General features: G+C 41.7%; 1 protein-coding gene across 2 annotated transcripts in view; it reads left to right on the forward strand.

Annotated features, from left to right (window-relative positions):
• Positions 1-200: 200 nt before the first annotated feature.
• Positions 201-15284, forward strand: part of UTP20 (UTP20 small subunit processome component) — a 64147-nt gene continuing 49063 nt past the window's right edge. For both annotated transcript variants that reach the window (XM_083400479.1, XM_083400480.1), the window contains exons 1-13: positions 201-419; positions 1126-1206; positions 3454-3520; positions 5077-5209; positions 5743-5931; positions 6408-6489; positions 7943-8080; positions 9316-9471; positions 9965-10111; positions 11168-11302; positions 12030-12107; positions 12206-12384; positions 12684-12839. In XM_083400479.1, coding sequence (XP_083256605.1) covers positions 375-419; positions 1126-1206; positions 3454-3520; positions 5077-5209; positions 5743-5931; positions 6408-6489; positions 7943-8080; positions 9316-9471; positions 9965-10111; positions 11168-11302; positions 12030-12107; positions 12206-12384; positions 12684-12839 — 1586 coding nt within the window. In that variant the 5' untranslated portion in view covers positions 201-374. The remainder of the gene's footprint in view (positions 420-1125; positions 1207-3453; positions 3521-5076; positions 5210-5742; positions 5932-6407; positions 6490-7942; positions 8081-9315; positions 9472-9964; positions 10112-11167; positions 11303-12029; positions 12108-12205; positions 12385-12683; positions 12840-15284) is intronic.

The following is a 15284-nucleotide window of genomic DNA, read 5'->3' on the forward strand; positions in this document are numbered from 1 at the left end:
AATTAGGGAAGTATATACTGTACAGCCGCAAACAGCATTTCTGGTCACACTTTTTATTTGTAGGACTCTTTCTTTCTCTGATTCTGAAGCAAACTATTTTGCAGCTGCAAACTCCACCTCCCCGGGCGCCGCATTCCTCCGCCCCTTCTAGTTTCCACAAACCAATCAGCTTTCACTCGTTCCTTCCCCCCCCTGCCTCACGTGATAGCCTCATCCCAGAATCCTTTAGCCAAAATGGCAGCCCCCAGCTAATAGTGCCGCACGTGTGTATATGTGTCTCTTTTTTTGGAAAATCGAGCGGACTTAAAGTAGCTACTTTTAAAATATTCAATCTCCATCATTCAAAAGGTAGTTTGTTGCTAATTCACGGAGGCATGAAGACCAAATCGTCCTCTCACAAGTCCGAGAACACGCACAGGGTAAGATAAGGGACGGTGGGGTGGATCAGAAACCCGGACCTTTTAAGAACTCTGCTTAGCGCTTCGGTTCGTCGAGCTGGCGAAATAGTATACTTGATATTCAGTTACATATCACTCTAAAAAGCCATTGGAGCAGAGTGGTACAGAAGCAAAAGAAGTTGGAGAGCAGCGCAACTTTTTTGCTTTCCTGTACAAGTTTTGGAAATCTGTAGTTACTGCAAGCAAACAAACAGCACCACACAAAAAACCTTGCTTATGCCCTGGGCAGTCCAAAATAGTAACTGTGTGTAGCATTTGCCACTCATCTGCTAACAAAACAGCAGGAAAACTATTAGTGTTCTTAAAATATTCTGCTTGGCTCTGAAACCTTACCTTGTCCTATTATTTAGTTTTGTGAAGTGCTGCAAGTTTTTAAACTTATTTGTAGTGTGTCTCTTGTGCTTCTAGCACTGCAAATTGCAGATAATTCTTAACTATTAATATGGAAGATCCTGCAACAGTACAGAAGATTAGACAACGTTTTCTGATTAAAAAAAAGTTGTCAGTCCCATTGGAATCTGATGTCATTCAATTCTATGGGCTGTACCATGTGACTATGTATGAAATATCATTAGAAGGGACAGCCATATAAAATCTTACTCTTTGGCAACTTCTTGTCAACTTGATGTCTCAAAGATAACTCCTGTTTATTACTTTTTTTTTACAGTTTCTCACCTTCTCAGAACGCTTAAGCAATGTAAATATTGACATTATTCATCGCATTGACAGAACAGGGAGCTATGCTGAGGTAAGATTAATGTAGTTGTTTTTCATCTGTCCAGGTGTTATCTTATTCAGTGTTGGATGTGGGTGTTGAGGTGCTGGGAGCTCAGTTACAGGATGGTGCCTAGTTCTGAGCCACGGTAGGGTCACCTGACATGGGATGAAGAGGGTGGTAGACATTGTACATCCTCGCATCCCTTTGATCTAGTTACCTGCACTGGGGTGGCTAATAAATTAGCTACAGTGCTAATTTACTGCAGATCCTTTGAATTCAATAAAGTTGTGACCCTTTAAAAAAAGATAGAGAGCTTCCTGCTGGGAGCAGCATACTTGGAACTGAAACAGGTAGTCATTGATAGAATATGTGCCTGATGTGTTGCGTTTACAATTGCCATCACTGGTTATATCTGAACTTGTAGCAATCAATACAGGGACTGCCACAGCTGAGTTCTGGCTTAAATATCTCCACTATATCAGTTTGTTAGGCCCTGACAAAAGCAGTATGATTGCTCTAGAAAGCCCTTATAGGGAATAACAATTATTTTCATTGCACAGATGGGGAACTATTACAGAAAGAAATATTGCATATCATCATGCCACATCTCAGTCTGAAACAATCTGAAACAGCAATGTCTGAAACAGCACATTGCATGCAGACCCTCCCTCCCGCTTCTGGTGGTTTGGCGGCAGTTAATGCAACACATATGGGGATCAGCTTCCTTTCTCTTGCTGTTCTGTTATGCTTGTGGTTTTTGATCAGCTTTGTGGCCAGTCTACTGGGAGTTAGGAATTATGAAATATATAATAAAATTAATAATGACCTTTGGTTTTTGTCAGCATTTCCTGCAAGACCAGCCCTTTTGAGATTAGGGTGTTGCTCTACCAGTGCTATAGTAAATATTTTTCCTTTCAAAATCAACAGTAAATGTTCTGTCTTTGTATTTGTTAACCACACTCATAGTGTAGTGAGAGTCATGGGAGCAAGGTCAAGGTCGTTGGGTTGTATCCAGTGAAGTTGTTCTGTTCATGCAAGGACTTACGCTTGCACAGTGGAATTTCCCCTTCCTCCTCCCTGTGTACAAATTCAGGTGAGGAGCACAGGAAGAGGAGAGGGAGGAAAAGTTCGATTGTGCATTTCAGTCCTTGTGCAAATGGGATGACTTTGTTGGATACAGTCCATTGTATGTTGCTCTTGTCTTGTCCATAAGCCATTTTTTTTGTATTGGTGGCAGCCAGGCAACCCAGTTGCTGAAACAGATCAGCAATAGTATGTGAATTTACCTAGAGTCCTGTGTAGTAGGAAAATAATAAATAGCTGTTAACCTGTGTATGTAAGTCAGAGTTACTTTTACTTTCAAACATGTTTTGTTTCTGGAGATGTGAAAAGAATGATTCAAAATATGGGGAAAACTTCAACGCATACTTCATTTTCTTTGTTCACATTATTTGGACTGTTTGCAGTCTGTAATGATAAATATGAATGTGTGCTTAAATTAGGCACAAGTTTATACACAGAACCTTGACATGCTGTCTTTCTGCATGAGAGATTATGCATTTAGTATAGAAATTATGAAACTCAGCTGTGACTCAGGATGGCCCTGATTAGAATCTTGCCTCTACCGTCAAATCACTAGGTGGCCTGAGATAAGATGCTGTCTCTCCACCTTGCCCCATCCCATCACCTGAAATGGGACAGTAATACCAATTTACCTTACAAGGTGGTTCTGAAGATTGCAACTAGATATTATAGGTCAAGTAAGTTGAACATTCAAATGTATCTTCTATTTTGTGGGCAGCATTCCAACATAGGATCATCCATTTGCAACTTCAAGTGGTGTAGTCTTACGACAGGTCTGGTTGTCCATTTGGGGTGCTGAATTTATATATTGAGTTGTTATTTGCACACATCAGTTCTAATCCAGAGAAGGTATAGAAAGTTATCTTGTCTGTACAGCCCCTCCTCCAGCTCCACTGTTGTTGGATCATGGCCATCTGATTGTAATATGTGATTACCAGCTGTATAAGAATTGACATGCTTTTCACAATTTCAGTTATTTCCAAATGTTATAATTGTTCCTAGGTAACAGCTCCAGTTTTGCAAACACTTGTGTAACTGTTTAAATGAAAAATGGAATAATTCAGTTGCGCTTCATACCTCATAAATATTGCACCACCCTACGAAGGCTTTTTACTTAAGCATTCCTTCAGTAATCAAGCCTGAACTGCTCCATACGAATATATTTTAACTAATATACACTCTTGATTTTGCTAGGAGGTTGAAACATATTTTCACGAAGGACTCGAGAAATGGAGGGAGCTGAACCTTACTCGCCATTTTGGTATATCTTTTCTCCAAAATATTTTGTATTAATACTTCTCATTGTGTGTTGTATAAAAGGGTTGCCGTTTTGTTGGAAATGTATGTAGGGATTAAGGGTTTGCACACAATCTATCAGTTAATATACAATTAGTGATATGAATATATTTTGAACATGGAGCGCATCAGATGAGTATGCTGTGCTCTTCCTGTGCTGATTTTTGTGCAATTTTCAGTGCTAGAATAGAGGTGGCAGGATGTTTTGTTGATGTTTCCTGCTGTTTAACTTAACGTTGATATAAGCAGCACAAGTTCTTCAGTAGCCCAATCCCATCAGTGGTGCATCAGTGCAGTATCATGACCTGTGGTTCACGTGGCATGATTAGGGGCATTATACCAGCATAGGCTAGCCCTTCTACACTGCACTTAATAGTACAGCTTTAGCTGGAGAAGAGAGAATGGATCAGGCTTAGCAATGATGTGCTAACGTTCTTTTGGCAGTGCTGTACCCACAACACTACTGCAGTGCTGTGTACCTGACAGTGCAGCAAAAGTGAGACCCCCTCGGCAAAATTTTTGTGTTAGGGAAAATTACAGGATTTCAGTGGGAGATCACAGGATATGCACAGAATGGAAATTAAGCTGTTTGACAGTCCCAGAATGTTTGCATACACAAATAGGATGATCACCCCGATAGCATTGTAAGCATAAACCATTATGCACAATAAAAAGGCTTCCATATGTTTATTTCTCTTTCTCTCTCTCTCTCCTCTTCTTCTTCTGTCACAATGGCACTTATCTGTTGGATGGCCATGCAAATTCACCCCAAATCCAGCACTGGGTTCTAGATCTCAATGAACAGTGCTATCTATAGTCATTCCACTCTATCTGCAGTTGTGGCTTTGCATTTTCCAGTAATGAGAGAGGAGGGGGGCAGAAAGCTGCTAACGGTGTTCGTATTCTACACTTTTACAAAGCTTTCATAAAATTTCAGCAACAGTTTCTTGTTTCCAAAATAGATATTTTAGTTTTCTTCCTTGTGGAACAAGTATTTTCCAGTCATACCTTCCAGCCAAAAGCTTTGCCACAGTTAATCCCTTGTTTGCTCTTGATAATTAGAGTGTGTATATGTGTGTATGTATGAGAGAGATGGAGAGAGAAATTGGCACAGAAATCATGTGACCTGACAAGCCACACAGTCAGTTCCTTCTTTCCCAGAAAGGTCTAACCTTTGAGCCTGTGTTTGAATAGGCTGTTGTCACGCAAGTGAGCCATGCTAGGAGCTGTGAGGGGGTGTCCCCATTATGCATTACGGGTCTTGCATGCTGGGATTGTACTCCATGGGTGTATGGTTTTTAATCACCTGCTGGCTTTGAGCCTTCAAAGCTGGGAGCCTTGTAATATGAGCAAGAGCTGGAAGGCACGGGTAATGCATGCTGGCCATTCTTTCTCGGGCCTAATGCTGATGCAGTCCACACTAACCTAGGAGTAAGTCCTGCTGAACTCAGTAGATTAGTGTTCCTGAAACTCCATGAAACAAATCATTAAGGGTTTTTTTGTTGGTTTTTTTTTACACAGTGACATTCTACAGGCAGGTAGTCAACAAATGCCAGTCTTTCAACCAGCTGGTGTACTATCAGAATGACATTGTGCAGAGCTTGAAAACCCACCTGCAAGTGAAAGACAGTCTTGCTTTTCAACCTCTTTTGGAGTAAGTACCTACTGCAGTATCTAAAATATATCTTCTGAGTTTCTGTTCACGGGGAAAAGGCCAACTGTGCATTTGTTCTTTTTAGTCCATTGGGTATCTTTGGGCAGTTAATTGTTTCTCAGTCCTAGCACTGGCGGAGGAAGAGGAGTGCAGGGGGAGCACACCACCCCCGGCAGTGCGATCCCAGTGGGGTGCCATCACAGCTGCCCCCCCGCCCGTGCTGGGTACCATGCACCCAGGACGTGCGCCATGCCCCCCGGTGCCAGAGCATGAAGCTCTGCTACTGAGTCCTAGGCTCTCTTTTCCAGAGTGGGAATGATACTAACTATGCTCATCATGTAATGAGGCTATGTTAGCTGTGATGAACTTCAGGAGTACACTGGGTCATACGATAAACAAATACATTCCCTTGTGAGCAGACCACGGGACAGTGAGATTTCCCCCAGAATTGTTTGAAATCATCACGGGATGTGTGTGTTCGAATTATAATGTTGCACCACTTACATTTTCCTGCTTTATGTATCTCAATACAGCTTAGTGGTGCAGCTGGCTCGCGATCTCCAGACAGATTTCTATCCTCATTTCCAAGACTTTTTTCTGTCCATTACAAAATTGTTGGATACCCAGGACACGGAGCTGCTAGAATGGACTTTCACCTGTCTTTCCTACCTTTACAAATATTTATGGAGGCTGATGGTGAAGGACATGTCCAATATTTATGGGTAAGCTTTTCAACAACAACAACAACAACAACAACATGGCCAGTACACAAGTCTTATTCTGCATCATTTGCAGAATAAGCAAATAAACTCTTCTTTATTTGAGTTAGACTAGAAAAGCTTAAGGTCCCTTTCAGCTCTGATTCTTATAACCAGTGTGATAGCTAGTGGCCCTGATTCTGTGTGCACACATCGGCAGCATATTTCTTTCCCTCTTCTAAATTTACTGAGAATAAAATGATATATTTATTGGGCAGTGTGGTAAGGGAAGCAAAAAGGCCTATCATGTTTACTATTGGTTTGTCTGCAAGGCTCTGTATACATGTTATACCACTGAGCTATGGCCATGATTAAATCAGTATAAAATATGTGTTAATATATTTGCTTTGCGTCCGATGATGGATTCCAGGAAGCATTGCTGGAGAAATGAATTGATCCTGCATGGTTTTTATTTTTATATTTGAATGTTGTACTTGCAGATTGTACAGCACCTTGTTGGCTCACCATAAAGAGCACATCAGAAATTTTGCAGCAGAAAGCTTCACCTTCCTGATGAGGAAGGTAAGTGATGTTGGGGCGGGGACAGGAGAGTGTAAAAAGAGACGTGCCTTCTGTTCAAACCAAGTTTACCACTGCAGCTTTAATATTTAACATAATACAAAGTGTTACTAGGCATCTCTAGATTGAAGGAAATGACTGTCATCCATTTAGTTCAGTGTACCTATGAAACTGCTTTATAGTGGCCCACTTTGTATGTCACGATAAACCATAGGCAATGATTTGTCATGGGTGTGCCTTTCTGGGCTGTGTTCTCCCTTAGTGGAAACAACAAACCATGACTCAGCACTGCATCCAAACCAAGGATTGTGGTTTGCAAAACCAGTGAGTCAATAACAAACCTTTGCTATTGATTGTGGGGTGCTTTTCTTAGGAATGAAACAAACCACGATCCCTGGTTTGACAGAATGCTAAGCCATTTGTCTCCTCCATGCTAGTTAGACCAAGAGAGGAAACAAACAGACCAGTAAGGTGCAGTCGTGGTAAGCCATTAGCTGTAGTTTATTGTGACATGCGAATAAAGCCAATGAGTGAGACCATCTAGCCAGCATTGTTACCTTTAACTAGTAGCAGCTCTCTGAGGTTTTTCCTCTCTCATGTTCCCTGACCCCCCCCTTTTTTAAAGGGAGATGCCATGTATTAAACATGGCACTAGGTAGACGGCACTAGGTAGGTTAGATTTTTCTGCTTGTTGTAGAACAGAGACGGTAACTGTAGTGTTCTTAGTAACTGGTGCAATTTCCAACTACACCACATAGCAGAATAATAAGAAAAAGCAAAACTTGGAGTAACTTTTCTGACATTAGTTTACTGGTCAAATGCTGAACCACTTCCCCTGAAGAACACAAATGTTTGAAATGTATTGGGAAATCTGATGACCAGTTTCTAAACAAATCCTCTTGCACCTATCACCTTCGTGTTTTCTCTTTGAGATAGTGCACTCCTTTACTTTATTGTTAGGATGCTATTTAAGCTGGACCTTTTAGGCTGGTCAGTTAATGGCTTTGGGCACCTCACTGGGTTTATATTTTGTTCTGGCAATATGGTTGCCACTGGGGAGATTTTTGCTCTTGGCTTGCATTACTAGCTGCTCATGGGGGAAAAGGCTTTTCTGCATGTTTGAACTGATAGCAACTCTGCTGGGGAACTGGTGGTTTCCACAGCACGATAGCCATCAGTCTGCAAAACATGGACAGCTCAATGTAAAAAGAAGCTTGATCAGTGTAACATCAGAAGACATTCCCAAGTTCCTGAGAAGGACAGGTAAAGTATGTAACTAATGCATGCTATGGTGCTTGAAATCTGCTTTTTTCCATTTAGTTTATATACATTGCAGCACCAATATAAAGCTGGGAGTTTAAGAGGTAAGAGTAATGGCAGGGATTTTAATTAGCCTTTCTAAGTAGTATGTATGAATTGAAATAAAAGGGGTGCAAACTGTAATTTTGTTTCCTAGGTTTCAGACCAAAATGCTCTCTTAAACGTAATGTTCCATGACTTGGAAATGCACCCAGAAAAAGTAGAAGGTGTCGGGCAGCTGATTTTTGAGACGTGCAAAGGCGTTAGGAACATGTTCCATTCCTGTGCTGAAACGGTAATCAATCCAAGTGCATGAAGCAAATGGGAAATTATAAAGTGCCTGATTCAGGAGTGAATTTTTAACTTGCTTCCATAGATGATTGGTCTAGGTTGTTTTGCCCTAAATTCCCCCCTCCCTCAGTAGACAAATAGCAAGTTTATTTCACACATTTCAAGAAGACTTTCAGAATATTATATCTCTAGTTCTTTTTTCTTTTTAAAAAATTATTTAATCAGTCAATACTTGGCACAGTTATCTTAAGGAGAAACTGTGTGTGTGTGTGTGTGTGTGTGTGTGTGTAATATATGGGATGTGGTGTACAGTGGTACCTCGGGTTACATACGCTTCAGGTTACATACGCTTCAGGTTACACACTCCACTAAGCCAGAAATAGTGCTTCAGGTTAAGAACTTTGCTTCAGGATGAGAACAGAAATCGTGCTCCGGAGGCGCCGTGGCAGCAGGAGGCCCCATTAGCTAAAGTGGTGCTTCAGGTTAAGAACAGTTTCAGGTTAAGAACGGACCTCCGAAATGAATTAAGTACTTAACCCGAGGTACCACTGTATGTATGTATAAATAAATAAAATTTTGGATAGAAAACTTTCCTAGTTGTACAGGGTGAGTCTTTTAAAAGAGGCCCCATGGAACATGTGCGCTCTGTATCCACGGAGCCTCTTTTAAAGAACTCACCCTGTATAATGCTAATCGTGCACAAAGAATCAGATTGCCATGAAGCAGCAGTAGACTCCTTTAAGCTGAAAGTTGTTTATTGAGGAGTAAATGAGTTTATGACCAGGGTTAGAGTGAAAAATATTTTTAATGTGAACTATTCTAAAACATTGGGACGCGGGTGGTGCTGTGGGTAAAACCTCAGTGCCTAGGACTTGCTGATCACATGGTCGGCGGTTCGAATCCCCGCGGCGGGGTGAGCTCCCGTCGTTCGGTCCCAGCTCCTGCCCACCTAGCAGTTCGAAAGCACCCTTAAGTGCAAGTAGATAAATAGGTACCGCTTTATAGCGGGAAGGTAAACGGCGTTTCCATGTGCTGCGCTGGTGCTGGCTTGCCAGCTGCAGCTTCATCACGCTGGCCACGTGACCCGGAAGTGTCTCCGGACGGCGCCGGCTCATGGCCTCTTGAGCGAGATGAGCACGCAACCCTAGAGTCGGACACGACTGGCCCGTACGGGCAGGGGTACCTTTTCCTTTACCTTTATTTTAAAACATTAAAGATGCATGTAATTTCCCCCCACAGGTTATAACATTAATTCTGAAAAAGCTGGGGCCACTTACAGAAACAGAAGTGACCCTCTCCTGGAACTTGGTTGGTGAAGCTTTCGAACATATGGCAAAGTCAGCTGCTGGATTCATCTATAAAGAACATTTCAGTGTATTTTTCAGCTGCTTGCAAGTGAGTTGTAATTAATTAAAATAGAAAGGGGCTCTACCCTCTCCTGTCCTTTGAATTATGGTGGTATGTGGCAGGAGATGGGAAAGTCATGTGGTGAGTGTCATGTGTTGAGGTGGCAGGTATCCAGAACCATGTTATTTTACCGTTGTCAACAGTGAAATGAATGATGTTACACACTCTGATTGATTTTAACAATGTTGCCTGTAGAATTGGGTGGGAAAACACTGTCCTTAATATATAAAACTTTAAAAAACTGTTAAAAAGCTGCTTGTAATTGTAAACAACAAGCAAAACTTGTATTTTGTCTGAGATGTCCATTCGTCATGAAGTCCCATTCATGTGGTCTGAGTAATGGGGTGAGAAATAAGGTTATAAACCACTGAATTGCACTTTTTTTGAGGAACCTTTTGTCTAGTTAAGCAGCAGCAGCAACAACTATGGAAAATCTGACTTTTGGGTGCAAAACCTTTTTTTTTTTTAATCAACCACATAGAAATCAATACTTGAACTGCAAGAAAATATAACGAAGGACAACTGCTGTGAAGCTTCTGAACAGATCGAGAGGGTATTGCAAGTGTATTTGATCTTAGCAGAATATGCACAAGGCTCCAAAATTGTTCAGCCTGAAGAAGTTTGTAAGGTCAGTAAAACTTTTCTCTGCTAGAATAGATCATGTACATCTGGCATGAGAGAGGATATGAAGCAAGGTGGAAGTAAAGCAGGAAGCATTGTTTGGCTTTGTCTTTGAGGTTATTTCAAGGGTTTGGATCTAGTGGTAGAGAGGGTGCAGCTACAAGTGAAATTTATTAGTCATCTTCAACAGCTTGGCAAGAATTCTGTTGATCTAGATTAACTGTTGGTCTATGACTAATAACCTGATGGGTTCATTGTTGATCAAGATTCCCCCCCCCCCTTTTTTACAACACTGACTATTTTGCTATATTGTTGTGCTGTGTCAGAGATATTATTCAAGAAGGAAGGGAGCCAGTGTGGTGTAGTGGTTAAGAGCGGTGGACTCGTAATCTGGTGAACTGAGTTCGCGTCTCCGCTCCTCCACATGCAGCTGCTGGGTGGCCTTGGGCCAGTCATGCTTCTCTGAAGTCTCTCAGCCTTACTCACCTCACAGAGTGTTTGTTGTGGGGGAGGAAGGGAAAGGAGATTGTTAGCTGCTTTGAGACTCCTTAGGGTAGTGATAAAGCGGGATATCAAATCCAAACTCTCCTTAGTGCAAAGGAATGTGGTATAAAAAAGATTTAGGGATAGGCATGACTCCAAATGAGATGAACTGTGGTCTTAGGCTCCACTACTATACTGTTTTAGGTAACTAATGAAGACTTGGACAGCTTTTTGAAAAGGCCTTTGGTTAATTCTACAATTTTGTCACCTCATTTCTTATATTTCTTTGTGCTGCTTGAATGGTTATTGTTCTTTTTTTAAAAAAAATAAATGTCTGTTTTATTCTTTTGTGTGTTTTTTTACTGTCTGTTAGCAGCTTTGAGTCTCCTTCAGTAAATAGGCAGTATGCATAAAAAAAAAATTGATACTGTACAGGTCACTTCTGACTAGTCTTATAAATCAGAGACTTCATTTAAGCAAACAAAAATCTTCTAGCACTCAGGACTTCAGATAGAAACAGGAATTCTTCTTGCCGGAATTTTCAAGTGTGTTTTTAATTGTTCATATTTTCATTTCACAGACGTTAACAAAACTGATAGAAACACCGGACCTCTCAGGGCCCTGTCGTGATACTCTGCTTAAAGTTATTTCTGTTCTGTTTCTTGATGAGAGTGTCTTATTGCCTGATGCATTGGTCAAAGAAATTGTTGAAAAGGTAACAAAATGTTAGGCTGGACTTGGTTGAATACTGTATTATGAACATTCTACTTTTGAGCACCTGGTCTGCAAGACTTAATTCATACATTAGCCTTTTCTGTGAGTGAATATATGCAAATAGGCTCACTTTCCCCATATAGGTCTTCTGGAAATAGGAACAAATCTATTTTCTTCTGGCAGCCAATACAGGCAGATCCAGCTGGATGTAAATGCCAGAGTTTCTCTCCTCCCAGCTGAGCAGCTGAACTGCTGGGATCAAAAGTAGTAGTTGGAAGCTATTTGCCATATAAATCTGAGTCTATATCTTGAGAGAGTTTCGTAGGGGAGAGCCATAGCAAAGTGGCAAGGTTCCCCAGACCCCTTTAGTTGGAGTAGATATTACTGAGTTAGATGTCTGCGTGTAGTTTCATATTGTCACACATAGGTTCATATACGCAAGCAGCCTCATTGACAACTGCATTTAAAGAGATGTGCGTGTCTGCAAGTTTTGCATGATCAATGACTATTTTTCTGTATGCTAATGCAGTAAATACTGGAAAAGACACCACAGATAAGGTGGTTCCCCAATTTGTAAGTTTTGTGTCTCAATTCCCTTTGGGAGCAAACAGATTTTTGCAGATTATCTTTTGGAATCGGAATTTCCCATTGTCCTTCAAAGTAATCCCAATGAATCTGGAACCAGGTCTTTATTTACTTCAATTTACTGTTCATGTTCTTTTTAATAGATCTTCAAAGGTGGATTTGAAAGGCGTTCTCTATGGGATTTTTCTAAAGTTATGTTTCCAATGGAACAATTTGAAAAGGTAGGTGAAGTGTTTACTCCTTTTTCAGCAGCTTGAGAACTGCATCTTAAGGAGAGAGACGTTAGTGCGATCCTTGTCTTGTCTCCTTCCCTTTCCAGCAATTTCTTCCCAGTCTCCTTGAGTATGCTGAGCACTGCATTTGTGGAGAAGATGCTCTGGTTCAAGAGGAGGCCTTGGCAGTTCTGGCTAAACTCATTCTAGAGAAAGCAGAACCTCCCACAGTTGGTTCGATGGCCTTTGAGAAGTATCCCTTGGTTTTTATGGAATCTGCTAAAGGGTATGTGACTTGAGCAGTTGCTTTTGGGCTGTATCTGTGGGAAAGGGGCAGGTTGCAATGTTCTATTCTGGTCACTTAAGTTTTGAAACATACTGGATTCATAAAACTATGGTACTTTTAAATACCAAGGACAAGGGAACGTGTAGACATCTCCCATTTCCCTCAACCAGCATGGATGGCCCAGTGGTCAGAAATAATAGGAGTTGTGGTCCAACAACATCTGGGAGGCCACATATTACTTATCCCTGCAGGCAGTCTTATGTATCTGTTGTAACGGCATACAATCTATTTAATTTTAGATTGAATAGAAGACAGTTGCGAAGTAAAAGAACCGAAGAGAAAGAACCAAAGACGGTTTTGGATCACATTCTGTCTTGCATTCAGATACCAGAAAACAGAAGCATGGCTGATCTTTCAAAACCCTGGGCAGCTCTTCTGGTACTTCCTCACATAAGGTGAATATGTGAGGCGTTTACTTACTAACTTGTTTCTATAAAAGTAGGCCACATGTAGGGTCACTGATTTGTAAGTCTCTCTCAAAGCAAACAAGTGCAGTTATTCTTCTGTATGTTAGGCTCTCGTAGCAAATGAGCTGGGGGTGTCTACTGTGACATTGGGAGGATATAGAAATAAAACCCTGCTTCTATGGAAAGCCCAGATGGCCTGGAAAAGAAGACTTTTGCATCTTTCCTCTAAAGATTCAACACCTTTTTTAGGAGGGTGTTGGATAGGATTTTTATTAAAAAAAATTTTTGGTAGCACAAAGACAGAGGCAGTAACACACCCTAAAACCTATTGCTGGAACAAAGTGACTGTGCCAAAAGCAAAAAAGAAAGAAAGAAAGAAAGAAAGAAAGAAAGAAAGAAAGAAAAAGACCCAAGAATTGCATCCTTTGCAACACTGCAAACCATCTTGGGTCACATCTTGATTCCACTCACTGTTTCATTGCTGTCCCTTGATATATTGCTGACTCATGCGATATTTCTGGCATTTCCGGTCAGCCCAGTTTTAAGCTGTGGTAAAGGATTAATCAAAATGAACTCTTTTCAAATCCAAAGATGTACAGTTAAAAACAACAACAATGAAAACTTGTTTTGTATTTCCATATCCCATTAGTATTCAAGGGCATTTATGTAGTGGTTGTTTCTGTTGCCATGACAACCACTTTTTTGGGGCTGCAGGATTTTGAAGTATTGTGGCTAGGGTTTTTTGTGCTTTTGTTTGAGGGGAGGGGGAAGAGTGCCCCATGTCACTTGGAATAGTCCTGAAAACGTTAATCTTAGTTCACGAATTGTAGGATAACTTGAAGATGGGTGGAATTTACAGTGAAAGAGTGCTATATCCACTGAATCTGTAGAACCAGGTTGTCAGGTAATTAATCCCAGTTAGCCAGTGCAGCAAGCTATAGTTATTGCCACACCCAAGCTTTGAAATTCTCTGTCCTTGAGATCAGTTTTGCTCCCATCCTTTTTTTGGCCTTCTGCCTTCGTTTGCTACAAGGTTGGCCCAAGAGGCTTTGCTGCCTGAGACAAAGGGCTCAATGTACAAAAAAACCAGACTGTACTGGCAGCCATACCTTCCTTCTATGTTGCAAGCAAGACAGCCTCTCTCAGGTGCAGTGGGTATTGCTCTGCAAGAGGTGGAAGGCACTTGGCAAATGGGGTGCTGTTTCCCAACACTGTGTCAGTGTTCTCCAGCCCTCGGCAGCCCTCGGCACCTGCCACTTCAAGGCAGTTGCCTCATTCTACCTAACAGTAGGGCTGGCCTACTTCTCTGTTTAGAAAAGGTCTCTTAGGACTTTTTTTTTAAAAAAAATTATTGCTGTTTTTTTCAACTGTATGTTTCTTAGTCTGCTGTTTTGATTGACTTGGTGATTTGCTCTTTGGTTTTTTAAAAAACTTTTTTTATATGCAAAGGCGAGGTATAAATATTTTAAAATAAATGAAACCTGACTTCAAGCTCGTTCATAAAGGTGTGCAAGTTCCTTCTCAAGTTGAAATAGAAATTGAAGTTTACATAGCAAAGTACTGGCCTTATAGTAGGTGTTGGGACCATTGTTAGGGCCGAAACAGATCAAATGGCAATCACACAATTAGCCATTAGACAATTGCCTTTTAAAAAGTAAATTTCAGGAGGCTTGATCTGGATTGGGATCCTGCTGTGTGAGTATGCTGTGTTAACCCTTTGCCCCTTCTTGTAGTCACAAGCCCTTGTAGTCGTAGGCCCTTGTAGTCGTCTTGTAGTCGTAGGCCCCTGACACTTGTGGTTTGGATTGGGGGGGGCGGAGATTTGCCATGATCTAGATTGGGACTGCAATGGAAGGGGGGCAAAGGATTAAAGTCCACTACCTCACTTCAAGATAGCAAACCCCATGCCTAAAAGGTACATGAAAGAAGCAAATAATGCAGTTGCTAATTGTGTGAATGGTGTCATGGCTAGCTTGATTACCGTATTTTTCGCTCTATAGGATGCACTTTTCCCCCTCCAAAAATTAAGGGGAAATGTGTGTGCGTCCTATGGAGCAAATGCAGGCTCCTTGGCTTCAGTGATAGCAACATGAAGCCTCCGAAGCACAGAGGGAGCGCTCCCTCTGCGCTCCCGAGGCTTCGCGTTGCTTTCGCTGAAGCCTGGAGAGCGAGAGGGGTCGGTGCGCACTGACCCCTCTGGCTCTCCAGGCTTTAGGGATAGCCGCCTGAAGCCTTCGGAGCGCAGCACGAGTTCCTGCTGCGCTCCGGAGGCTTCGGGTTCCTTTTGCTGAAGCCGGAAGAGCAAGACTCTCCTGGCTTCAGCAGAGAGGGAGAGCTGCACGGCGTCCCTTCAGCCAAGCGGGAGGAGAAATGGAAGGGGCTCCGTTTCTCCTGCCGCTTCGCTGAAGGGGCGCTAAGCAGAGAGGGGGAGAT

Source organism: Podarcis tiliguerta (assembly GCF_965153285.1).
Source record: "Podarcis tiliguerta genome assembly, chromosome: 10".
Classification (NCBI taxonomy): domain Eukaryota; kingdom Metazoa; phylum Chordata; class Lepidosauria; order Squamata; family Lacertidae; genus Podarcis; species Podarcis tiliguerta.